Here is a 27,350-nt window from a genome sequence, read left to right on the forward strand (position 1 = left end):
ATTTCTGCACGTCTTCTTCGTGCATCACAACCGTGTGATTTGCGGCCCTTTGAGTAGTAGTATCTGTCAGATCTCTCCCATGAATCCGGGTGTTGGGGGGGGGGGGCTCGATAAATAAACGTGTAATGTGAAAAATCCTGTCGTGAACATACCGCTTTGTTTCCAGGACACACACACACACACACACACACACACACACACATACACACACACACACGGCACGCAGCTAAATGTGTTTTCTTCTCTCCATCCACAGGCAGAATATGATGTGATGTATGATAACATGCAGCGTTAATGACGGAAACAACCTCCTCATAAACACTCTCGTGAACACTCTCAGTCATTTCAGCAAATAGAATTTCCGCAGTTTATAACTAAGTGCGTGATAAATGTGTTGTAAATGTGTTATTGCACCATCCGCTTAATGAAGACTGTTTTAAACACTGAAAAGCAGAAACAGACTCGGTAAATGTTTAAAAAATTTAATTTTCTACGTCTGGGTAAACATTTACATCAGGTTAAATTGAAATAATATCACATCACAGATAAGCCTAGCATGGTCATTAAAGCAGGTTTTTTTTAATTATTTAAAAGGGACTCCTCGGTGTTGGCAGGTTTTGGCCTGCTTGCCTCCCAGATGTCTCTTGTTGTCTCGGAACAGACGGGAAACGTGCCTCTCTTGCTCTCAGCTCATCCAGACACCGTCTCCTGTCTGCATTCGAGGCAGAAAAACGTGACTTTATGTCCGTTCAGCTCCGAACAGCAGCAGTGGACGTAAATCAAAAAGAAAAATGTAGCTGCAGTATGAAATGTCCAGCGTGCGGCTGCAGGGTTTGTGTGAAAACACTGTCGAGGTTCATCTTTGTTCTCTTTGTATCACTGTCCTGCCTCTACACCTGTGTAAATCCATATACACACACACACCATTATTCATCTAAATTCTAATGACAAATAACTAGAGAATGCATGTGGGTGGTTTGGATAATTATATGCAGCAATAACCACACAATTTGACAACAATATAAGCACAAAAAAAAATCAATTTAAATTCAAAATAAAATGAGATAAAATTCTTACAATTCAGGCTAGTATCAGGGTTGATATTAGAATATTGTTAATTCCCAAGATCTGCCTTGTATTCAGAGTACATCCTCACAAATAACACAGCAATAACAATACATCAGAGAGCAGAAATACAGTTATATGGATTCAAATAAAAAAACGTTCAAGCAAGTGTGATAAAAGCGAATCATTCTTGGAGAAACGCAGCTCACAGAAAAGACTTCTTCGCGGGGTATCTGAGCGAGAGAAAGGTACGAGACTGAATGGGATTTCTGCTGAATGCCAACACCCACTCACCTCAGCAGACAATTGCTCCTATGTAAAAGCTGCTCCGTTCGTTTCTAAACCACTGACCGAGTCCATTCCTGTCTTCTGTGTCAGTGTAGTCCCTTCTGCAAACGAAAAAGGGCGACAGTTTCATCTTTGGATGGATTTCTAGTGTAAAACAAAACAAAAAAAACAGAGACATCTTTGTGCGTAATGGCCGTGCGTCTCATCCAAAAGAAATCCCCACATTTCTACATTTAAGAAAACAACCTTCTCCTACAGCCCTTTTTTTAAACCTACAGAGTGGCTGCCCTCTCTTCCTGGTCCATGTATGATCTCGGGGAGTGTTAGATGCTTTAAATGTGTTCTTAGGGCAGGGAGCTGTCAGACCTTTTGGCGAGAAAGATTGATCACGCTCAGGCTACCAGGGCTCTTTGTTTAGAGCCGGAGCAATAAACAGCCATCAGATCCGCACCTTTTCCTCCGCTTCGCACTACAGTGGCAAATCATTTCATGTTAGAGCCAATGATGCTGAAGTGTATATGGAGGAGGGCTGAGGTCAACAGGATCCCTGTTAGGTGGGATAGAAGAAATAAAATGCCATGTGTGTGTGGTGCAGGGAGGTGTTAACTGTAAAAAATGGTGGAACATGCCTGTTAAATGAGTGCCTTTTTTATATTGACACAAAATATTGTTTTTAGTAGATTTCATATAAACACTTCAATGATTAAGTGGGTTATAATAACAGGATTTATTAAGAGGAAGGAGAAGAAGAATCAAGAATCAAAATGCGCAAAAATCTGATCGAAATCATTAAACACGGATTCTTCTCTATCTTTACCTCCTTCTCCTGCTTGTGTGTGTGTGTGTGTGTGTGTGTGTGTATTGGGGGAGGGGTGCTTATGTTGTTGGGTGTCTGGTGCAGCTTTTCCTCTCCAAGCAGAGCCTTTCATGAAAATCTCATTAGATTAACGCCTCGGCGCTGATAACGAGTGTGGAGACGTTATGAGATGCGAATGTTGCCGGTCGGAGTGATGATTTGTGGAGTGCCACCGTGGACATTAAACACGACACACACACACACACACACACACGCACACACACACACACACACACACACACACACACACACACACACACACCTTCACAGACCAAGGCTCACAAGCGCGTACCCGCACGGCACACTGCGTGGACGCGCAGAAGAAGGCACGGTTTGGGAGGGGAGGGGGGGGCAGCGGTGGACAAACTGACCCAAAAAAATGTGTAAATAAAGCAACCCCTACCCCCGGAATGAGGCGTTACCCCTCCGACTTTCTCGATCAATCACAGGGGACAGTGGCTTCTTTTGATAAAAACCCCAAATTGTCATTGGGCAGATGTAATCATGTGACAAGCAGCACGGTCTAATTCCAACCATGTCCTCATGAAAGCAATAGTTTATGGCACAGAGGTCTCCACGCGACTATATCCAGTTTGCTTTATGAAAATAAACTGCTTATTAAATCCGAATCCACTCTGAGAGTAAATCGGCGGGTTTCCTTTTTCTTTTCTTTCTTTTTTTTTTTTTTTTTTTTTTTTTTTTTGTAGGGGACAAGAGAAGGAGGAGATGAATTACGAATTTGGGCGAGAAAGTGGTTTCATCAACAGCCAGCCGTCGCTCGCTGAGTGCCTGACATCTCTCGCTAACCCTGTCGGTGATGCATTTCAAAGTTCATCAATCAAGAGCCCGGCGCTTTCACAGTCGACACTGATTCCTCCTCCTTTTGAGCACACCATCCCCGGCTTGAACCCGAGCATCCACCCACGCCACAGCCGCTCAAAGCAGGCTCTGGGAGGCTGCAGCAGCCCGCTGCAGGCTGCATCCCTGCCCCCGGAGTACCCGTGGATGAAGGAGAAGAAGAGCATCAAGAGGAACAACCAGCCTGCTTCTTCTTCTTCTCCTGCTGCTGCTGCTGCTTCCGCGACTACGGCGGACTCCTCGCCACTCTACTTCTCCCCCCAAGGCAAGACATGATGATTAATAACCTCCATGTAGAAGGCTCCTCATTGTCTGAGGGTTTCCCCCCTCTGTAAGGAGCCGCATCCCGGGCCTTGTGCAGCGTGGGCGTCCACAGGATTTGTGATTTAAGCATGCTTAATCTCATCAAGTAACGCACCGACTTGTGATGCAGTGTAAGAGTGTTAATGTTTGACAGTAATGGAGAGTGATAGATTATTCTTACACGGGCCAGCAGCTGGCATGTTCATTAATCTTCACCCTCCGTCCTGTCCTGTCCACGTAGACCCATCATATTCTGCCGGGGGCCCATAAATCTTCCCAGTCTCGCTCCCTTTGCTCGCCACAAGTTTCCCCCCATGGAGCTTGTTTTCCACCACACACATCCATACACACACACACACACGCACGCACACACACACACACACACACACACACACACGCACACATTTTCTGTGTGTATGTGTGTCTGTTTTATTTTCTGTGATTAAAAAAAAAATTCATTGCTTTATTTATCTATTTTTTTTTTTTTTTAGGTTCACCAGAGGTCCCAGACGATGCTGGTGCCGGTGCCGGCGGTGGATCCCGGAGGCTGAGGACCGCGTACACCAACACCCAGCTCCTGGAGCTGGAGAAGGAGTTTCATTTTAACAAGTACCTGTGCAGACCGAGGCGAGTGGAGATCGCCGCGCTGCTGGATTTAACGGAGAAGCAGGTGAAAGTGTGGTTTCAGAACCGGAGGATGAAGCACAAGAGGCAGACGCACTGCAAGGAGAACCGGGACAGCGAGGGGAAGTACGCCTGCGCGGGCGACGGGCCGGAGGACGAGTTCGAGCCTGAGGCGGACGGCGGCGGCGCGGCCGGGACGCTCCTGGAGAGGGAGAGGTATTTCCAGCAGAATACCTTGTGTCACAACGGGCACAATGGGGACAGCCAGAGCCCGCCTGTCACGCCTTTGAGCAGCAATGAGAAAAATCTGAAACATTTTCCAAACGCGGCTCCCACTGTTCCCATCTGCGTGTCCACAATAGGCCCAGACAATGATCACTCCCCCGGCCTGGACGTGTCTTTGCAGGATTTCCACGTCTTCTCGTCCTCCTCCTCTTTCTCACCGAGCTTGTCAGATTGCGCGGAGAGCCCTCTGCCTTTATCGGCCGAAACTTTTGACCTTTTCTCAGAAACACTCACGACCATCGATCTGCAGAACTTGAGCTATTGAAATTCTAATGTGTGGTTCTGGTGTTAGTTGTAGCCTCTCACAGATACGGTAAGTTAAAGCGAGAACAAAATGAAACACTTCAGCCTGTACGGGCAGTTTGCACAGTTTATTTTTTTTAATGTGGATTTCGACTATAACTGAGCATAATATTTTTCTTGAAAATAAAAAACTTTACATTGATTGGAATCAGCAGCGCCATTTTGTCTTATTCCCCCCACACCATCAAGGAAAAGTTTGGAGAGCGTATTGATTCTAGGACTCATTAAAACAATAATATATTTAAGAGTTTTGGCCGTGAGAGAAATGAATTTTGTTCATGCATAATTCATAGTGCTGAATAGTTTCTCACAGTAGTCACAGAAGGTAGAATATAAACGGTTTAATTTAAAAGCCACAGGGTATTTTTACTGAATTTATGGTCTTGCAGAATAAAGACACTATTGATTTTACAATCTCGAACTTCCACAAAACAAATTGCTCCAGTGAACACGGAAGTGCGCAGGAGAGATAAACATTTGAATTAATACAGATGCATCACGTTTTTTTTGGGTTTTTTTAAAAATTTACTTTCATAGGTTGAGTTGAAACCTGTTCTTTAAACGTGCCCGTGGTTCTGCTGTGATTTATCTGAGCAGGAGAAAAAACCGAAACAAAATGGAAGATTGATCGCCCCCGCATGCTTTAAACCCCGAAAAAAGCAGAATTTGCAGTGAGAACTGCCTGCAAGGAGTCCCAGGCCAAAAGCTATGACTTTTCTTGGCTCTCTAATTAAATTTTATTGCCTATAAAACTCACAGCACTGAGGGTGCTTGTTTATAGCCTGATCCGCAATGTAGTGCAATCTTTTTGAATTAAGAATCCCGCCTGAAGCCACTGTGGATTTTTCCCCTCCCAAACCAAAAACTTTTAATGGTTTTAAATATGTTTACGCTTAATTGAAAACAGCTGAGATGAGACTTTCTTTTTCCAAATTGCTGTAAATTATAATTAAACAGGGTTTTGTTTAAAAATGTCCCTGCACGGTCAGATATCAGTCAAATAATAGAATACATAGCCTATATATATATTCCATTCATTTATTGTAAATTACTATAACGTTGCATTTATGTTCACCGAACAGATTTTCTTTTTATTTGTTACTAAAGGAATTTTTCACACCGACCAGTTGAACCCCGGCGCGTTGGAGTCGCGTATGTCACAGCGAAAGAGCAGCGGCTGCTCTTTTAATAATATTATTATTAATATTAGGATGCTGTTATTAAATGTTTAGGGGGAAATGCTTGATGGAAAGCTGAAGTCAAAGATGGATCCAGGAATCACAAGATTAATAATAGCACTCATTGATTAATTTGAGTCTGCAGGATTCATTTTTAAGCTGTGTGTTTGGTCTGTGTGTGTGTGTGTGTGTGTGTGTGTGTTTGTGTGCAGCAGTAATACAAGAAAATGGTGATGTGAGCGTGCAAGCTGCTTTTCCCACTGAGCTGCACATTACTCGATGGCTAATTGTGATCATTTTGAAAACAGGGACTAACTAGGGAAAATGACTGAAAGCCCAGGAGGCAGGGAGGCAGTCAGATCTGATTTGGTGCAGAAGCCACTGAACTCACTTTGAATCCTTAGACCGCACTGTGTCAGCCTGTCAGTGTCTACAGAGTGTACAGCACTGCAACCACAAATACCCTCTCTCATGTTGTGCTCATTATTTATAAGAGCTCAGACAAATGGTTCCTTCGAATGATCTGCTTATTCATTTTACGAGAACACAATTAAACGTTTTTTTTTCTCCCTACATTTGCATGTTTTCACCATGACAACTTTAGAATTCCTAAAGACACGACATAATCAGATATTTGATTTATTGTGGGTTATATGAAACAGCTTGGTGGACGTGCACTGAGTGGATTAAAAACACGTCATCAAAGGGGGAAGGAGTCGATCATAAGGAGGAGTTTGTGAGATGAGGCTTTATGGGAAACTAGATACAACACACACACACACACACACACACACACACAGACTACACACAGACACACATGGAAACACACACACAGGTCAAAGGTCAAGCCGGCTCCCCTCTCCTCTCCAAACTGGGAGGAACTACTGCCGGGTCAGTAGGGGGTCAGGTTTTGAATGACCACAGAGGATCTGAGGCTCATAAAGAATTTATTGTCTGTACTCGGATAATGTTAAACAGGAAGTGACGTCAGAAAATGAAGAGTAGGCGACAATCTGAGGTTTCATTTTGCAATAAGAAGCGTGAAGAGTGATCATTTATCACATGGCAACCAATCAAATGATCTGAAGGTCTGGTGGCTTTTTTTCTTGGAATAAGATCGACTGCAAATCCATTCAAAAATCATAAATATGTAAAGCAGATATAGACAAATTCATCGATGCAGGGTGTATATTCTTAACTATCCCGACACATCTCTTCCTTTATGCTAGGACAAATAAGACAGACCAGAACAGACTGTGATAATCGTGAGGGCATTACTCTTCTCAAAGCTCCTGGACTGAAACTGAAGTAAGTCTGAGTGTCAGGCAGCTCTGACAAACACTGTCCACCACCTGCAGCTACGGCACAAGCTGAGGCTCTTCACACAGCCCCTCCAGAGCCACACTGACATCTCTGTCTCATTTCTCAACAACAACAGGCGATACAGTTCAAAGGCTCGGCCTTTTCAACCTGGATTGGCTGATACAGCCTGTCAGAAGATGACTAATGAATGACTGACACCTTTATAAACAGTGTGACACTGAATACACCAGGAGGCTTCACTGTAAGAAGTGAAGGCTTGTTGTGTGACTCTTGCCAGCAGTGGTTCACTGCCTGCATCAGATATGATGGAAATGCGTGTTTCTTATCGACTGAGCAACACAAAATGATAAAAATGGTGTTAGAGAGAAGATGCAAATGATGCGGCAATTCTTCAAAATACAATTAAGGATTAAAAAGTGCAACATGTACGAATCGGCCACCTGTCAATTAATTCCTAAAACAAAGAGGAGGCAAAGTATCACAGGAGTAATTGCTAACTGCTATGAACAGTAGCTGCCATTAGCTAGTAAGCTCAGTTAGCCATGCAGCTAGCAGTCCAGACTGGGAGCTCAGGGACCAGGGATGTGTTACACCGCTAGCGCAGGACTTTTTGGACCAGGACGGGCCATGCTGACTTCAGTAGATATCTCTGTAATAAGATATATAGAAATCATAACATCATAACTGTCTGTCTTAAGCATTTTGTTAACATTTTCACATATTTGGTAAGTTTCGGGTCTTGAGTAGAGTTTGCATCCACAATTTGAAAGGTTAATTGAAGGTGCATTATGTAAGAATTTGTTGCTTGAAATAAGCTAAAATTATCAACAGAGTGTGAAAAACTAACAGTTTTGATGTTATAATGTCTATACAGTGTATTATAGCGATGTCTACTACTTGAGTTAGCATGCTAACCAGATAGCCTAGGCCACTCTCTAAGTCCTCTGCTAGCAGCGTCACACTCTCCTGGTCCCCGAGCTCCCTGTCCGACCGCTAGCTGCATGGCTAACTAAGCTTATAGCTAACGTTAGCAGCCGTTAACACTTACTCCAGTGACACGCCAGGGGCGGTTCTGGGGGGGGGGGGGGCAACAGGGGCCAGTGCCCCCGTAACTCTGAGTCTGGACCCCCCTGTGGCCCCCCCGACAGGGAGTCTGCATTAATAATACAATGACAGATTTCTTGCACTGATTTTTTACTGAAGGGAAAGGTGGAAATAAAGTGTCTCAGCAGTTTACCACCCAATCAAAGTTGTTGAAATTATGAACATTGTTTGAAGTCCCATTTATCCCTTATCTGAATGAGGGATTTGTCTTTTCCTGGGTTGTATGTGCCCCCTAACAAAAAAGCCGGCCCCAACCTGGCCCCCCTATTAAAACCAGTCTAGAACCGCCACTGTGACACGCTTCCCCTGTTCATGCATATTATCCTAGAAGTGTTGGAGAACATTTACATTATTGTCTTATAGGCTTCTTTTATTTATTAAAAGACATATTAAAGATGAAATCAAACCTGAGGTCGCACCGGCTCCTTCAAACACCTCTGTGGGCTCAAAGACGAATAAACCTGGCACAGGAACCCTCCTCCACAACAGTTTTATATAATTGCCTTTTCAACTATTAATGATCCCTGTTTGGATTTACAATGTTGACATATTCATAAACTCCAAAGTGCTCTCATCACATCATTGTAAAAATAAAAAATAAAGACCCCCCCCCAACAACGTGTCCAGTGAGTCAGTCAGACTTCTTAAGTGCCAGAGAAATATTATCTGGAATCAATCAAATATAATGTGGACTTTAATAGTCTGTAAAGACCCGAGGCTCCATTAAAGCATCAGCTGCCCGTCATCAGGAGCAGTCAAAAGTATACACACACACATATATAAACGTCAGGGTGGGTGTTGAACAACAGAAGTGTGTGTGGTCAGTCATAATTAGCACATCAACTTCCGTGTATCGAGCCACCACTAACCCCGCCGCTGCTGCTGCTGATTCTGCTGCTTCCGCGTCACATGAACCTTCAGCCCGCCGGACGGTCCAGAGCTGCCCGCCACAAACACCTAGCACCATGCGCCCCATTCCCGAGGAGCTAACGACGCTCATTGCAGGTAAAACACACGTGAATTCATGCGTGTGGTTGTCTGTCGTGCTCTTTTATGCCTCGTTGCACAAAGTCAAGTTTCACAGAGAGCGTTTGGTTAAAAGGAGGAAGCGCAGACTCAACATGGATGACTCAAGTTTCAGACTTCTCAGCGCTGCTTTTCCATTCATGCCATCAATCAAACAATACGCAGGGTTGACGTCAAAGCTGCTAACTGTGTGTGTGTGTATGTGTGTGTGTGTGTGTGTGTGTTAGCGTGCGCGCGCGCGCGCGTGTGTTATTGTGCTTGGAAAGGTAAGATGATCTCCAGCAGTAAAAAGGCTGGGCCACTTGCCTGCCAAGTAAAACACCACAATCAGTAAGTGATATCAGATTGAGTGAATGTTTTAACCTGCTGTTTGTTGTTTAGATCTAGAGAGTTTCCTTTCTGATGGATTAAAAGGGGAAAATCTGAGCAAGAAGGCAAAAGAGAAGAAGGAGGCCTTCATCAAGCGGATTAAAGAGGTCAAACTGAGGTTGGTTTGTTTCCTGTTGTGGAGGTTTTGACACTTGAAGTCAGTCTCAAACTTCTTCATGTCAAAAGTTAGATCTTGTACACCATCTGATCACCTGATAAGGATTTTACTTTTAGATGTTTTATGACAGAAAGTGTATGAAATCCATGGACGATTACAAACTGCCTTGGACCCCCTCCAGGGTCACCAGACCCCACTTTGAGAACCACTGACTGATTCAAGCTGATTATGAAAGACACTGAACCAAAATGTCAACATATTTAACATCTATTTATGGTCTATCCCAACAGTTTCCCACAAGATTTCAAGGACAAAAGTGAGTGTTTTGTTTACTTATATTAATTTTCTTGAGGTTTATGTTTTAAACAAGTTGCACCAGTGGTTCCCAACCTGTAGGTCAGGACTTCCACATCAATCCAGATCACCAAGAGTGTACCAAAAGTGGTGATGAGATATAAGAAAAATTTTTCCCCCACAAAAGTGATCATAACTTCTCAGACTTTTCTCTATCTATAGTGTTTTTCTCGTCAATGCTGTTTAAAACTCTACAAATGAGCTGGTCACACCTTCTAGATACATACCCAAGGCTGGGAACCACCGAGTTACAGGGTGTAACAAAAAAGTGTAGAGGAGTAAAAAGGACGACACTGAAATGGAAGTAAAGTTCAGAAAATACTCAAGTCAAGTACTTAAGAATTGTCACATGATAACATGCACCATCACTGCACCGACATGTTTTCCCCCAGTAGGTGGAGATGACTCAGAAGAGGAGGAGGAATTTGACAGCAACAACGACGGAGGCTCGCTGCAGTCTGAGCGCACAGACAAGGATGAGGAGGCCTGCGAAGGTTAGCCACAAGCCACTTAGCAGATGTCCAGAGCTGACTCGCTAACTGCTAACAAGCCGCGGATTAAATTGCCGAAAATTGCATCTTGGCGTTAAGATATACAAATCTCGGGGTCTGCTGCCGGAGAAAGTGACTTTGAGTGGCACAATGAGGGAGACATTCCAACTGTAACTTGGCAACATACTTGGGAAGCAATTTAGGGGCACACATGCTACTCCCACCGCCTCCTTTCACTCCACCCCTCTGACAGCTAGAGCTTTATTGCTCTCAGCCGCGGTCTGGGGGCTGAAAATTACTGCCACGGCTGTAGTTTGAGAAAAAACATTCCTCGATATACAGTAGCTTTAACCTCGTGCGCTCTATCATGGCAATCTACTGTATGTTCGATTCTGTATTTGCGTTTTTCCATAATGGAGTATCAGGGAAAGCCTTGTGAAATGGTGATTAGGGGTCTGGGGTTTATGGGCTGTAAGCAGCTGCCAGCTTTATGGCTGCTCTTTCACACAAAGCAACTTTGACACAGCAGTTGAACATTTGCATTGAAGTTGCTCACTGTGAGGGGACATCTCCTCCAGAGGCGTGCAAAAAAACATTGCCGAGTGGAGCCTCTGTGGCTTTTCGCTGCTTGTTTTTAATATCAGCCAAACAAAGACATGATGGCAAAGTCTTCTGTCTGTTTATGTTTAAAGCTGCTACAAGGAGCTTTCATTTTTTGTTGATCCTGGCGGCCCCTGTGAACAAAAGTGGTATGTGCACTCAGATCTTGATCCAGCGGCTTTCATCCTGAGCACTTCGCCATAAAATATAGTTATAAGTAAAAATAGTAAATAGTTTTATGACTTATTTGACCTGGTGACAGTCATCAAGAATTATGATAATAACTATAATAGACATAGCCGATCTCCTCACTGGTGGTCTCGTTTAGGTAAATCAGATGGAGGCATTAGTATCAAGTTGAATTGTTTGAGCTCTCACTTTTGGTAAAGAGGTTCTGTGGATCTTCTGTGCTGCACTGGAAGCCGGTCGTTGGCTTATGTTAGTGGACTCCATTTCTGAATGAACGTTAGCAACTGTTGCTCTCTGTTAGCAGAGAGAGGCACTGAGACGAGGCTCTCAAAGAAGAGTGTTAACTCACATCCTTTGGACTGTCGCAGAAAAATCCGGCCCGAGTCCTTCACTCAAAACCCCACAGTCCAGCAGCATTAAACAGCTTAAACAAATCATCCACAGGCTTGTGTAGGTAACCGAGAGACAAGGGAAGGTCTAGTTTTTTCATGTCACGTTACAGTCTGTTCACATTTGGCCAATAATAAAGTGATAATTACATGTAAATTGCTACAAATGGCATAACATTAAAGCCCCTTCAAACACACTTTGAATGGATGATGTGTTCAGAGCAGACACTGAAGCCACTTTGCTGGGTTCCTCAACTCTGTTCCAGGTGCCCAGCAGTCCCCACCCGTGGCGGCTCAGGACCTGACGGCTGTCTTCAAAGCAGGATACCTTGAGAAGCGCAGAAAGGGTTGGTTCTCTGCTAAGAACATACATACATGACTGTTTTTTTTTTTATATGACTTATTTTGGTATGTTAGAAAAAGAATGACAGAAATGATGTAGGCGCAAGGTTATAAGAAAACAGCATCAATGAAGAAAGGCAATGTCTGTGCACTTGGACCTTAGTCAGTTAAAAAAATGTTTTAATTGGAAACCACACACAACAATATTGTATTCAGTTAAATTCATGTACAGAGATCAGGTCTTATTGTAACACCCTTCTATAAAAAGTTAGCTAGATCAAATTGCAATAAGGAAAAAGACACAACAGCTGTTTTTGCAACATTTAACAATTTTTCCTTTTGAAAATAAAAAAAAAATCTAAGACTGCACTCAACCTTACATTTTGTTAGGTGAAAAATACTTTTACTGCATCGCAGGGAGGACATGCAAATAAAGGATAAATAAATGGAGGTAACCTCACTTCCTTGTTTTTTTTACTCGTTTTTTGGGATATACAATGTGCAAGCCATGCTTTTAGCCCTGGTGACAGGCTTAGGCAAATCAAGATAAGTCTTGAAACCAAAACAGTACTGTAAATCAGTGACTGACAGCTTCTTCAAGTCAGTCATGTGAGCATATTCAAATTCATCTTGATTCACAAATATTATTCCAATATGTGACATTTTATCGTAATCCATGTTAAAGCCTTTTAACGTCCCATCCCACCATTCTGATTTGATATTATTAAGTGTGCAGTGATTGCCATTTATCTGAGATTTGTTGTTGTTGTTGTTGTTGTTTTTGTTGTTGTTGTTGTTATTATTTTCAATTTTTTTTCAAACACGGCTGTAATTTATCCTAATCAACAAACCAGATAATGATCTATCCCTACCATGCTGAGATTATTCAGTTTTCCCTCCACAGATCACAGCTTCTTTGGCACCGAGTGGCAGAAGAGATGGTGTGCCCTCAGCCATAACATCTTCTACTATTACGGCAGTGAGAAAGGTACTACTTTGGCTTTCCAGTCAATTATGAATGCGATGCTGTTTGAGTCGACGTGAGTGGATGGAGATTCTGCTCGCTTCCTCAGAGTTGACAGTGACATTGCAGTCGTTGTATATGAACCATTAATGATGGTGTTTTTAATTTCCTGCAACCAGACAAGCAGCAGAAGGGGGAGTTCAATATCGATGGGTACACTGTCAAGATGAACAGCACCTTACGCAAGGACTCAAAGAAGGACTGTTGCTTTGAGATTTCGGCTCCAGACAAGCGAGTCTATCAGGTATGCTTGTCTGTTGGTGATGCTTTGAGTAACTGCGTCCTAAATTGAAAAACAGAAGTGGACTTGAGATGTGCCATGTTTAAGACTTGGAAAGGCATGTGTGTACATGCACTTCATTAAATCTTTATTTTTAAAACCCATTCATTCATTTGACACTGCTGCCTTTGCCGCGGCTCAACCTGACACGCATATTTAAGAAGTCTAAATGAGTCTTTCTAACATTCGGGCTCTTCCTTGTGGAACATTTTACTATGCATAAATGCAGTATTATTTGTTTATGTTAATTAATATATGTAGACCTGCATATTGCACTGACTGCAGTTTTCATTTCGGTCCTCTTTCATCATAGTTTTGTGCGTCATCGACGAAAGAGGCGGAGGAATGGGTGAAACAGATAGACTTTGTTTTGAAAGGTTTGGACTGTTTTAATCATGAACATATTCAAAACTTTAGTTCCTCCATGAATGAAAAATTAAACAATATTCTCTAAATACTTTATCATAAAGCCAAACATACTACGGTCGTCTGTCTGTAGATATGACGGGCATCATCCCAGAAGATGAAGACGAGTTGGAACAGGAAGTGTACGATGATGTTGGTGCAATCGATGAAGACATCTATGAAGAGCTCCCTGGTAACAGCACACATTATATCACTGTGACAATCTGTATTATAGACATGTTGCCCTACAGAACATGGAGACATTGAATGCATCTCTTTGGTATTGTATATTTTCCTGTCATTGCATATTTCCCTGTCCACTTATTAGACAGAGTATCGTAACCCTTTCACTGCACACTCATCCATCACCATCTCCGCTTGCTTTCTCCAGAGGAAGAGATGCCCACTCCGGCAAAGCCTCCTCCAAAGGTGGAGCCAGTGAGCAAACCTGCTCCGCCCGCTGCAGGTACAGCACAGAAACATGTCCGACTGTGTATTCAGTTTGCGGGGCAGAATGTAGCAACTTTCACTGGAGGGTAGACTCAAACTGAACAAATGTGGTTCTGTCACATAGTTGTGTTTGTACTGTGAGCAGCTCAGCCTTCAGCCACAGTTTAGAGAAATGACACTCAATGAGGAAGTTCCTCTGAACGTGCGCAACTGAAAGTTAACACAATGCTGGAAATAACTCTGAGGCCAACTTCCTTGTACAATAAGTGACATATTAATGTTCTGCAAGTGTAAAAACACCGTGCTATCTCTCTCTATCTGCTGTAACTACGAAAACATCCCAGTGACATTTACAAACAGAATCACCACCAGAGAAGAAATGTTGACACTCTGGATCAATAAATAGGCTCAGTGGTTGAAACTAGAGAATATAGTAAAACATTCTGATATCGAATTTAGGCAAATATAAAAAAGTATTTTGCAGTGATCTCTCAAATGTCTTTATCAAACATTTTAGACAAGTAGAACGATGGCAGCATATTTTACAGTTTAACAATACATTTTAATCTAAAATGACATTAGAGCACTTAAAGCTCCAGCTGGTAAGACAGTTGATTTGTTAGTCTCATTGCCAGCTTGTGTCGTAGTACACACGTAATACATCTAAATGTTTTCGAATGGAGCTGATTTGTTCTTTTATTAGCTGTTGTCTTTTCCATGTTCAAATAATAACACATTTCTATATTCCAGTGTAGTAGTTTAGGTCGGTAAGTGGATTTCCTGTATTTGAGTATCAGTTTCTTTTAATACAACTGATAAAAAAAAAACTGAATAATCCAACCAGCAGTCAGAATTTCCTGAGTCCACCGTGATGTCCTCAAATATCTTGAGTCTGAAACCCAAAAAGATTCAGTTTAAAACAACAAAGAAAAGCAGAAAATCCTCAGAATTAAATAAAATACTTGAAAATCGATCACAATTGCAGGTTAGTTTTCTGTCCGTCCAATAGTCGACTACTTTACAATGACACTGCAAATTAAGTTGAAAGTCATGGCTCGATAATAGTAACATTTTCAGTCTTTTGAGCTCCTTCACCTCATTCAACACTTTTATTGTGTCTCAGCTATGAGCGGTGACTCCATCTCTTCACTGCAGTGCACTGTGGGAGAATAGTTTCTATCACAGCATGAACATCCTCCAAACCTGCTTAGAGTAGTATGTAATATGAACTTGGCTCACAGCCTCCTTTTCTGTTTTAGGCTCTCCACTGCCTCCTGTTGGTTTTGCTGCACACAAACAACCACTGCTGCTAAATGTGATTACTCTCAGTAGGAAATAAATGAGCTATTATTATCGCCTTTCCTTTTTCTATCCAGTTGATAAGAGCACAGACTACCCCAACTACTACCAGGGCTTATGGGACTGTACGGGGGACCTCCCAGATGAGCTCTCCTTCAAACGTGGAGATGCCATCTACATCCTGAGCAAGGTAGGGTCAGGGGAACCCATCTTCTTTTCCCTGAATGAGTGTTTTCTTGAGGTTATGATAAATCCAGGATTAGCTGAAACTCAACTGTAATGCAGAAGTTGTGAGATGAGGTTTGTAGTCAGAGTGGTTCTGCTGGCCTCAGACCACCTAAAGTGAGTTATTCCTAGGCCCTCAGAGGAACTGTCTGTTCATATCCTTTACTGGCAGCATCTGGCCCACCGCCTGGAGGTGGACGGCTGATGGTAAGAGGCAGACTGGCCTCAGCTCTCTCTCTGGCACTGTGATGGGGATTAGTTGTGTCACAACGGAAACTGTTTTAGTGCTGCTGGCGGACGCTGGGCTTAGCTGGCACATGGTGCCATTCCATCACTTCCATCTGGACTGTTTCAGCACGCTGCCATGCCGGGCGGCGAGCAGCCCGCAGCCCACACACCTCTCAGACGTCTCCCTCACCTCGCCAAATAGGAATGTGTGTTCTCAGGAAACCCAGGCTCAGTCCGCCACTCTATTCAGAGCAGGTGAGGACGTGTAGTGGACGCACAATTTCCGAGGCTTGTCGACTAGGTGTAGGTGCCAGGTATTGAGAACTGAGGGGCCGTTCTTTACTTTTATTATGTAACCAAACAGGAGCCTTTTTGTGCTCAGCCGGCTCATATGAACGCAGAATTTGGATTTTGTTGTGATGCATTTAAATAGCTTGATTTTGAACATCACACTGCAAATTGGACACGGAATTTTATGCTTTTACAGATGCATGTGGACCCTTTGGTTTGTGTAATAGGGGAAAAAAAAAGAAAAGAAACAAAAACGTGTAAAATGTGCACCACCTAGACTGGCTTTATTTCCTGTCTGGTTTCTATGGAGTCAAGTGAGGCACAGTGATGTCAACTGGCCAGGCTTGTTTCCAAATTCAAGTCTGCCATCTAGTGGCACGTAAGAGCCATGAAGAGTCAAAACAGGATGAGCTTGAAACATTATTTATTTATAAAAAAAAAAACCTGAATTGTAATTTTGACTAATCACTTGATTTCCTTTTCAGTCAGCTGTACAGATGTAGGCTGCATCTACATGTTATTTTCATTCATAAATGCTCACTTTAGATTTACGATTCATTGAATAAATGCTTAGTCTGAAACATTTTGGAAAATTGTCCAGCCGCACAAAATCAAGATAGCTGGCATCCAGTTTTCACACTTAGGAAGCTTTTGTAAAATGACTTTAAAAAAAGAACTGATTATCAAAACTGTACATTTTCTGTCCCCCAGCTAATTGATCAATTGATTCCTCACTAACTAAGGAAACAAATGCACAAAGCAGGCAGACTCATCAATGCTCAATGGCCAAATGCCCGTTTATGACTCCTTCTTCATGTGTAGAAAAGGACCAAGAATCAAGTTGCCCTTTCACTCAGACTGGGAGTGCCATTAGCTGAAACCTTGGTGTTGGGGGTTGTGGCCCGCTGCGAGGGCAATGACCATAAAACCTGTCTGGACTGCAGCAGCCAGCTGCAGCTTGAGGGACAGTCGACTCCCTCCTCCCTCATTCTCCTTTCTCTCCCTCCTCCCCTGCATCCCTCCCCCATTCCACCGGCCAGGAATAGCTGTGGTGTTACAGTTGCGAGACCCCCCAGTCAGGACCTGGGTGTTGATTATAGGGGTGAGTGAGGGAGAGAGTGTGGTGTCCGGATATATGCCGCACCACCCCCTTCATTCAAGCAACAGCACATAAAACTAATAGAAAGATGTAACATCTCACTTAACCTTAATGGTTTGATAAAACATAAACGCTGTCCCAACATGTTGCTGTCGTCATCGTGCCTGCAGAGATCTTTGCGCATCAGCCCTCGAGCGTTTCGTCCAGTGAGCGAGCAGTTGAGTGATATTGTCCAGTTTTGAGGTATTTGTGTTAATGTGTGTGTTGTCACAGTGTGTGGTGTCATTAGACTTCCACAGCTCTGTGTATGCGCTCTCATGTTGTGTCCCGCGCTCACTCAAGCACGACTTATTTGTGAGCCAGAACTACACAATGAGGTGTTGCTGTTTTCAAAGGCTGGCTGCAGGAAGTCATAATGTGCGCACACACACTCATTCTCGCACTCTCTTAAACACACCTCACGCCAGTCTGCCCTATTATCCCTCGGGGGCTTGTCAAATGTGATTTTAATCGCGTGACACATTCATGAAATTTGTCTGTTTTTCTCCTGATGTTGATTTTTTAGTTTTTTAGTTTTTTTGTTTATGAAGTTGTGACAGGGACAGTAAATCAAGCACCTTTTTTATCTGACATGATGAAAGGCCCATCACCGCGCAACTGCCGACGCGAGACATCACTTCTTGTGAATGTAATCTCCCTGAGTCTAATGCTACCATATGATCACTTACATCCATTAATCTCCCCTGGGAATAACTGGACACAGATGTGGTCCCTCCCCGTCCCTGAGTTTTGGCAACGATTTGAAACATTGTGCAGGTTTCCCTTCCTTCAGCCTTGTCAGGACGTGATCTCCAGTGTTGATTCATGTCCAGGGAGGACTTTGATGTGAGGTCAGGCTCTTGGCCAGAGAGAGAGAGAGAGAGAGGAGTATTCTCCCCTTGCTCTCAGATCTCCCCTCACAGTGTCCTCCTCACATCTCAGCATGCTGACAGCCATTTGGAGCTATTACTTGTCATGCCGTGACAGATTTATGTGTGATGTGCTCTGCACTCACTGAGGTTGTTTTGTGTGGAGTGGAGGGGAGGTGCGCGCAGTCCCGAGGCAAGCCAGAGAGCAGGGAATACAGATTTGTTGATGTTGTTTTGGAGGTGGGAATGGGTGGGAAATAAGCGCAGAGAGAGAGAGAGATATGGGGAATGACAAAGTTCCCCAACCTGACACAAACCAAGGAACCTAAAAAGGCAGTAAGGGTCATTACATCACTGAATCTTGCTTTGGTGTCAGTTGTATTGAAGCCTATGGGAGATGCATGGAAAACCACACTAAAACCCAACATATCTACATCGTATGAATTCTGATGAGTAAATGCCTCCACAAAACAGAAAGAACACACTTAAGAGTAGGTGAGGGGTGGACTTGGACTTTGTTTGTGAACTCCTGTTCGCAGTGAAATGACAGTCTCATCAGCGATATTTGGTTGGATCTGCCCTGTGACAATATTATCAGCCCTGTCAATCATTGGGGGAAAGAATCTGTCCCTAACCCTCTCTCTGAAGTGTGTCCTTTCTTTTTCTGGAGGCACAGACTTCAACACAGCCAGCACCACAATCTGGCTACAAAGCAAGACTCACTGACATAATGACCCTTCTTTTTTAGGTTCCTTGACCTTAACCAGGATGTTGTGGTTCTTTGGTTGGCCTCCTAAAAATAGGAGTTTCTGTGTCATTTACTCCAGAAGATTGTTTTTCAACGTGATATCGATGCTTTCTGTACTTCCCATCACGACGAGTTTCTGATTTTGAGAGAAACTTCAACTTTGTACTGTATTGAATAATAGTTGCATTTATTTCAATAAAAGTTCAGTGTTGTTTTCGTGTATTAAATGGTTAGGAAATACATTTCCTAAGCATACTCTATCTACCCTCTCAATGTCTCCACTTTGTCACAGGAGTACCAGAACTTTGGCTGGTGGGTCGGGGAGAAGAATGGAAGCATAGGAATCGTCCCCAAAGACTACCTGATGGAGCTTTATGTTCTATAAATACATTCCTTGTAAGTTTGTTTTACCCAATGGCTCCAAATGACCAGATTTACTTTGTCAGTAACAAACTAAAGGATCAAAATATGTAACGGGAATTGTTCTCATTTAATTAAGTGGTGCATTTGTGTCATTTTCAGGATCATTCCTATCCCATTTCAACTGGAAGAGACTGAAGACGACTGAACGAGAAGATTTTCATGACTGAAATGCGCGTTTGAGAGTATTTTTCTACAGTAGCTACACTTTACACTGCTTCTTTGTATTTATTTTCTTTCCACAACAACATTTCATGCTGTGCCTTTGGCCAATTTGGCATTTGCAAAAGTCAAACTGAATAAAAATCTAGCAGAGCTGTTTTCATTATTTAACCTGCTAGTTGAGCCACAAGGTGGCAATAGAGTCTCTTCAAAGGTCATAGATTACCTCTGTGACACAGCGGCTCAAGGAAGGAATACTTCTTTCTTTCTTTCTTTTGATGCCTCAGGAGACACATTTTGAAATGATGTTCACAAAATTTAACAAAACAATTGTTACATGTAATTTAAAAGAAAAAGGAAGAAGAGAGTCTAGCAGTAATCAGTTTATAATTAACTACACAACTATCGTCAAGGAGGTTTGTTGGAAAGAAACAGTTAACAAGCTTGGACATGAGGACTCGTTGCATTTATCATTAGTACTTTAGCCTATCAGTCCCTTTATTTGCCTCCTGTAATGCTATGCAGCTAAAATCAGGTCACTGTCAATATACAATCTTGTGTGCACACCAAAATATACACAAAGATACATGAAAAAATAATCTATTTTTTAAAATGACTTTATTCATCTGGTCAGCACTTTTGTTCCAAGCTTCAAAGGGACACTGAGCCTTTTTTTATGACACCTGGGAGACTTTGCTGGGCAGAGGATCACAGCGTGGCAGATGGTTGGCTGTGCTGCGTGCCTGAGGTGCACTAATAAGACAGCCACCCACACAGATAGCAGGGACGCTTATCACCCTCTGAGGGGCTGTTTGACAGCAGGCGGGGTGGCGTTAGCTGGGCTTATTCCAGCGAGGTTACATACATACTGTTCATATCTTTTTACAGCCTCCTCACTGAAATTCCAAACTTATACAAGAATTTTATCTATCAGGGTAAAACGACACTTTTTTGGTTTGCTACAGACAAAAAGGGGCCTTGTCAAGGTTTCCTCAAGGTTGGTGAGAAAATGGGAAGGAAAATGTGGTCATTAACCAATAACTCACTGTATCTTTTTCCTCCCTCTTCCCTCAATTTTTTTTCCTCGCTCCTGTCTCTCTGTTTTGTTCCTGTTGAGTGATGAGCTCGTCCTCTGTCCTCTGGGTGACATTCAAAGCCGACATAAATCCTCCTCTTTACGGTATAGTGCAGCGATAAAGCCTCTCTGCTAATTGGAGGTGTAATGAATTACCATAATTAGTTATTGAATATACTACATTGGATATAGAGAGGAAATGCATTGTTTTAGAGCAGGAGTGAAACAATATGATAGATTCAGTCAGTGAACGTTACTGACACTGAGTGCGTGTACTTCCATCATAAAGGCTGATTGTAAAAGACTAAAAACACATTTCAATCGTGAATTTTGGATTTAAAACATAAACACAGATATATCTTTACTCCTGACCGAGCTTGGTGTTCCCCCTAATAGTCCTCCCTGTAATATTAGGCTGTAGGTAAGGTTGCCAAAGGCAAGTAAGGCTAAATATTGCCTCTCATTTTTATGTGCCAATAAAGGATTTCCTTAATGGATGTCAACTACACTCACCATCCCCCCATGTTACATTTGGACAGCCATATCCTCAGAATATACAGGTTCTTTTATTGCAATTTAACATCAAGATATAATGTTTCATAGATAAATGCCAGGGGGCCATTAATCTAGTGAGCACTAAATTACACTAATGATACCAGAATATCACTAATTAATACTTGCGACCATAAAGATACACTTTACCGGCCAAATATATATAGATTGAGCTGCTGAGTAATAATAAATAAAGTTGGATTTGCTGAGAAAGATGATGGAAATATAAAACACATTTCCATTTAGGACAGGACACATTCACAGTCGTTTAACGCTAACAATCGGGCACTCAGGTGTGTTAATTCTTACACAGCCTGACAATTATAACTTTGTTCATCCTCCTGTTAATGCACACCTTCCTCTCAGGACAATATCCTCGCACTAATATCACGCAGACGGCTGCTCGTCTTTGTTGAGGATCATCATGTACCTTCACCATTTTATACCGTCACCCCTGGGGTTGGTGAGAAGGCTAAAGACTTGATCTATACCACTTTAGAGAGGTGATCTTGATCAAGCTGTCAGCTGTTTCTGCTGCTCTTTAACCGGGTCACTCGGCCGTAGATCACAGCACAGCTTCATAGAGAGTTTCTGTCAGGAATAACACTGCTTTATTTATGTGGTATCCCCTGGCATTTTGCAGAAAATGTATTACCTCTCCAACTGGCCCTCTGTCAGCATTCCATTAAAGCCTCTCCCCCCGTGGTCTAAATCTTAAAATCCGAAATAGACACTTTTTAAATGCAAGTCACTCTTAATTGAGGTCAGTTTCTGTTAACATAACTCACGGCAGCTGACAAATTAAGGTTTCCTCAGCTGGCTTATGACATTGTGAGAAGACAGGATGCATTTAAAGCAAAGGCTAACGGAGACCATGACAGGCTGCTCGGAAAATTCATATTTCTTGGAATTTGAGGCTAAAATTTCACTCCTTTCAATGATTTTTCAGTATCTGATGCATAATGTTGTGAGTGGAGGACCAGAGTTAGTGGCAGGCCAGTAAATGTGGGTGTAGATGGGCCATTTATCACAAGCGCCACACCCACCTCTTTCATGTTCCCAAAGTCTGTACTTTCCCTGCGAGCTGCAGAGAGTCACAAGAGGAAACCAAGTTATCCCACAAAAAAAAACATGATCTGCCTTAAATTAGTTAAATAGCAGTACATGAAAGTAGAACAGTTAAATACATAATATGTGAGATGTCTGCATTCAAATGTCTAAAAACAACTACGCCATTGTTCTATATTTTGTTGAGTTCATTATCCCAAGTGTTTCCAGAGATGTTCCAACTTCCACGAGAGAGTGAGAACGTTGGAAAGTAACGTATAAACTTTACCTTGTCAGTTAACACATCTGCCAGAGTCACATAGAAGGATGTTCATTGTTTACAACTTCCATGATCCCACACTACCTATGTCTTTTGGTTTGTTTTGATTGACAGACCCCTAGGTAGACGTTACATACTGTGTAGGTAAGAACATGGGATATAAGCCATCAAATATGTCGGCAATAGTTTGGATGCTTTCATCATTAAAAATCCGTTGTTGTTGCTGCTAAACTGCCGTTACTTAACCTGATTAAATGTTACTGTTGTCCTGTTGCTCCTGTTTGTCTGCTTATGTCTGTTTTTGCCGAGTAAATTTGTGCTTCATGTCTATCCTTAATTGCATTTGTTTGTTGTTGTGTTGCTTGTTTTTGCTCTGCTTTTACTGCCGCCCATGTCTGCATTCTGCTTCCCCGGTAATTGTTAAGCCTTACATCAGTGTTTTTCCGCTCCTGGTGGCCCCCTGCCCTGGTTGTTTTTATGTTTCCCTGATTAAAATGATCCGCTTGCCATCAAGCTCTGACAATGACCCATTCATTAGAATCAGGTGCGCTGGAAACATCTACAACATTCAGGGAAGGATTGAAAATCACTGCCTTACATCGTCATTGTTGTTGTGAGCTTGGTTCTCTCTGACTTTAGGTTGGCAACGTCACACCTGGCCAGGGACTGCAGTTAACCTGCCCACTGGCTGATTCTGGCATATTTACCTCAATGTTTGATAATGTGCGCTGTCCCAGAGAAATAAACTGAACAATTTGCAAAAGATTACATGAAAACCTGTATGTTCCAGGAGCTGGAGAGGAGACACAAGTCGCTCCCCTTTCTGAAAGTCCAGTTTCTGCCCTTGAAATCATCATCATCAGCCCCCCTACTGTTTTTTATGCTGATGAAGCTGCATGTTCATCATATCCAGTGTCGTTTAAAGCACCCAAAAGGCAAACTAAAATACTTAAATGTAAGTTAACATTTTGAAGTAGCAATAAAACATTACTTTATAATATTGTATTGAAATTCACCCATACAGAAAGTGCTTGAGTTAAAGTCTTAAAGTATCTCATATAAAATGGTACCATCAAAAGTAAAAGTGAAATAGACATTTACGTGTCTACATTGTTTCCCAGTTGTCGACTGATTATCGGTCTGATTATCAAATCTGAAATTCAGCATTTTTCCACTTCCAAAGTAGGTGTTTTAATTGTTCTTGTTTTTTTTTAAATTTTATTTCTGATTTGATAAATGAATCAAATAATGAACTACTCTGGATGTAATCATACAAAATAACTAGTAACCTAACTTGTAGTTATCAAATACATGTAGTGGAGTAAAAAGTACAATATTTGCAGCCAAACAATTGTACTTAAAAGTCCAGAGTGTAAGATTTTGGCAGTAATGGAATATAATATTTCTACTTGTGTTTTTATTATGTGTATAATTGCCTGAAACTAAGATTTGTTTTTGTTATCTTAGTGAATCTTTTATATCTACAGAGGGAGTGAGTCCGCTATGTTTCTACAGTGGCCCAGAATGGACAAACCAAACACTGGCTCCTCAGGAGGCCTTTCACGTTCGTAGTGAACATGGTATTGGAGGGCTATAGGAGAGCTGTCAAGTTTGCAGTCTGGAAACACACGGCACCTTTAAGTGCAGTACTTGTGTAAATGCACTCAGTTACATTCCACAACTGGTCATATCTCTTACTTCCTACTTCCTACGCATCACAGGTCTCATGTTCCAGGGTGTGGGGCTGACGCCCTGGCTGTCAGACATGGTAAAGCTATGTGCTGACATGTCATTCAGGATAAATCAGGCTTATCAAAGTGACAGGTGTTTGTCCACCTGCTATAAACATCTCCCACGCAGCGCTCCTTCCCCATCTCCTCGCACATTATTTACAAGGATCCTGCCTCCATACTCTGGCCCTGTTTACTCTGTAGCTGCAGCTCTAATATCAGGTCAGTGCTCTGCCACTGATTTACTCTACTAGTTAGTGAGGTGAGTAATGACCCTGGATGGTCCGGGAAGATAGTTTGTAATCAGGGGAGGTCAGAGATGCCACAGATGCTCTAACTGTAATTACAGCCCTTTCTCCACACTGTGCCTCACACACCTCACTGCAGTTGACTGACTGCCCATCCAAAACGACTTCTCCCCGTCTCTGTTTCTCTTCCACCCCCCACAGAGTTGAATGCCCGTGGTTCCATGACCACACATTCGGGTGGAGGTGCCTTCTCAATGTCAGGTCTTAATATAGCAGCTACTTTTTTGTAAGACAGCCCCCTCACAGAGGAAGTAAAGGTGTGAGGGGTCGAGTTACAGGAGCTAGCTGAGTTAACTGTGACACTGGATACAGCATACTGCTGCCATGTCAGCTTTGGTATGTATCCAAGCTCAGGCCCTGCCAAGCTAACCTGGGCTAATTTAGTGCCTAGAGTACACGTGCCAGTCAGTGAAGAGTGACCATGAATAAGTAGTGGGGAGACTAACATAGATACATCAATAGGGAAACATGCTTTAAGAAACTAGATACATTATTATATATCATATCTAGATTTCTTTTCTCCTGTTGGTCACTCTCCACCGTGCTCTTTTGTCAGTGCAGCTTGTGGCTGATAATGTCATGACTGTGTCCTTTCACTCGCTGTAAATCTAAACAGTTTGGACTAATGCACTTATGTCACAGATGAATTGGCTTTTCTTGGCCTGCTGGATATTCTCTCATGTTACTTAAAGAACTCACTGTAAGAGTTGATAGCCAACCACGTAATGCTGCTGACAGTCGCTGCTGACTCTCATCCAAATGACATAAATAAATATGACCAACATTTGTAGCGGGGTTAGAAAACTGCACTGTACTTTGTAAGTTTGATTGTAGCTTTTCATTAAGGATTTTATTGGTCCTGACAATGAGCATACAGACTACTGAATGTTTTAAAACTATGGTGACATCTTTTGAGTCCAGGTTGTCTACGTGTGTACAAATGTCTTATCTGCAGACTTTAATACCACCTACCATTGTGACTCAGTGTTGTTGACATTCTTGGCCAGGTCTCCCTTATAAAAGAAATTCTTGATCTTGACTGGACTAACAAGATTTAATAAAGGCTGAATAATAAAAAAAGAAATACACAATGGCTTCACTGGTGATGATTTTGATACACCCTATTAAATGGAGTACATTCTGGGTAAACACATTTTTTATTTTCTATTTTAGATTAATTCAGATCACATGGTAGAGTTCCTTTTCCACTGCAGATCTTTTTCTGCAGATCAGTGCCAAAAAAGCCACGATAAATCTCATATGATTCAGTGCTGTAAAGCTATAAAATATGGACACTTCCAAGAGAACGGAATAGTTTTTATTGGCACTGTAAGTAAGATAGCCTTACTTTGTTGGTGAGAAAATGTTAAGAAATTGAGCAAAATGTTATAAACAACACAAGGCTCAAAGATCCACTTACCACCTCTTCATGCTTTCAACTTTAGAATTTGTACAACGTGGAAACCTGATGGCACCTAAACCTCTTCATGCCAAAAAACACCATTATGAGCTCCAAACGCTATTAAGCAGAGTTTAAAGTTTAAACTGTTTTGGTTATATACTGTACTTTGTTCTCAAAGGTCAAGAATGAAGTTTAAACAAGTTGTTAAACTCCAGTCCAGGACGTCATGTGTGTTAAACCACATGTGCAGAACTTGGGACGTCCTGGTTTGTCGCTCCATGTCATTTTACGTGCATATTAATGAATTTGACATGGGCCTATTAACATACCATGAATGATAATCATGTGAATTTAGGATACTCATTACATATGTATTACATGAATAGCAGGTGGGGTAATTTGAGTAATTTGTGGCTGTATGCAGACACTGGGATGATGGACGGTGTCTGGAGAAGACAAGCTGAGCCGGCCAGTGGATCTACTGCAGAGTAAGGAGAATTTAGGCTCATCATAAAAGATTTCTCCTTGCCTCTTATTTCACTCGGACATTTTTATGTTTTTTTTATTTTCTACCTCATTGCAGCCGTGAGCTGCCTGCTGATTTACACACACTGGCAGCGAAGCACAGAGGCCTCAAGAGACGGTGCCCTCTACCCCTCCATTTTTCCCCCCTTGTTGCTCCATCCACAGTCGTCCTCTCACTGCCACCGCCGGGCTCTCCATTCACTGGACTGACCAAAGGGCTCCCTCTCTACCTGTTCTTCGTCTCTAAGAAGACATTAATCTGAAGGCGTTGTTATTCACACATGATCTTGTGACACACTGAGGGGCTGCTCCCATGTGCCAAGACACACATTCGTGTAAGGATGAGCAAAAGGCATCAGAGACATTAAAAAGGTATCTTCCAGCGCTCGTGTTTCATTTTAGAGCCCATTTGTAACCTTTAGGATTCTGTATATATATAGAATGCCTATGAAGAAATGTGTTTCAGTATGTATTAAAGGAATATTTGTGAATGTTTTTAAATATGTATGCAAACTTATGTAATCTTGTTATCTTAACTTTAAATGAGTTCAGGCTGCCTTAAAATTTTAAGTGGATTGAATTTCAGAGGAGAGGTTGAGGTCATTTCATAACGATCCAAAACAAATAAACCTATATAAACATCCTGGTCACATAAATAACTTGATATTAATTCAGTTGTACTTAAATGACTTATTTGTAAGAAAAATGAAATTTTGAGTTTCACTCCCAACTCGTCAAGAATTGCTTTGGGATGGCTGCCGACCCGTCCCATGATCCCAAAATGTCCGTGTTTGACAAGTTGGCAAACTGAGTGTCATTATTTGATG

General features: G+C 42.2%; 2 protein-coding genes and 1 long non-coding RNA gene across 4 annotated transcripts; 2 read left to right on the forward strand and 1 right to left on the reverse strand.

Moving 5' to 3' along the window:
• Window positions 1-466: 466 nt before the first annotated feature.
• On the reverse strand, window positions 467-1,917 carry LOC115566802 (uncharacterized). Its single transcript, XR_003981080.1, has 2 exons — window positions 1,360-1,917; window positions 467-712 (listed from the first exon to the last, which is right to left on the reverse strand). It is a non-coding gene; the product is annotated as an uncharacterized LOC115566802 (long non-coding RNA).
• A 626-nt stretch (window positions 1,918-2,543) lies between these two features.
• hoxa2b (homeobox A2b) lies at window positions 2,544-4,730 on the forward strand. The gene is made up of 2 exons (XM_030392801.1): window positions 2,544-3,332; window positions 3,862-4,730. Exons 1-2 carry the CDS (start codon window positions 2,936-2,938, stop codon window positions 4,542-4,544), a joined length of 1,080 nt encoding a protein of 359 aa, XP_030248661.1. The 5' UTR covers window positions 2,544-2,935; the 3' UTR covers window positions 4,545-4,730.
• Window positions 4,731-9,000: 4,270 nt separating this feature from the next.
• Window positions 9,001-19,757, forward strand: skap2 (src kinase associated phosphoprotein 2). Of its 2 annotated transcripts, none has more exons than XM_030392465.1 (13): window positions 9,001-9,192; window positions 9,595-9,700; window positions 9,991-10,016; window positions 10,447-10,548; window positions 11,990-12,070; window positions 12,970-13,053; window positions 13,209-13,333; window positions 13,683-13,746; window positions 13,869-13,967; window positions 14,166-14,240; window positions 15,601-15,713; window positions 19,315-19,418; window positions 19,545-19,757. In XM_030392465.1, exons 1-12 carry the CDS (start codon window positions 9,153-9,155, stop codon window positions 19,405-19,407), a joined length of 1,008 nt encoding a protein of 335 aa, XP_030248325.1. In that variant the 5' UTR covers window positions 9,001-9,152; the 3' UTR covers window positions 19,408-19,418; window positions 19,545-19,757. The 2 variants fall into 2 exon arrangements, with proteins under 2 accessions (XP_030248325.1, XP_030248326.1); XM_030392466.1 differs by having other exon boundaries at window positions 10,450-10,548.
• The last annotated feature ends 7,593 nt before the right edge of the window (window positions 19,758-27,350 follow it).

The sequence above is a fragment of the Sparus aurata genome, chromosome 17 (genome assembly GCF_900880675.1).
Source record: "Sparus aurata chromosome 17, fSpaAur1.1, whole genome shotgun sequence".
Classification (NCBI taxonomy): Eukaryota; Metazoa; Chordata; class Actinopteri; order Spariformes; family Sparidae; genus Sparus; species Sparus aurata.

Excerpts from the sequence above, each read along its gene's own strand:
- hoxa2b (XM_030392801.1), top strand. The coding sequence starts at position 2,936 with ATGAATTACGAATTTGGGCGAGAAAGTGGTTTCATCAACAGCCAGCCG. Across the intron at positions 3,333-3,861 it reads ACTCTACTTCTCCCCCCAAG|GTTCACCAGAGGTCCCAGAC; the intron begins GCAAGACATGAT and ends TTTTTTTTTTAG.
- skap2 (XM_030392465.1), top strand. The coding sequence starts at position 9,153 with ATGCGCCCCATTCCCGAGGAGCTAACGACGCTCATTGCAG. Across the intron at positions 10,549-11,989 it reads GGATGAGGAGGCCTGCGAAG|GTGCCCAGCAGTCCCCACCC; the intron begins GTTAGCCACAAG and ends ACTCTGTTCCAG. Across the intron at positions 13,334-13,682 it reads CAGACAAGCGAGTCTATCAG|TTTTGTGCGTCATCGACGAA; the intron begins GTATGCTTGTCT and ends CTTTCATCATAG.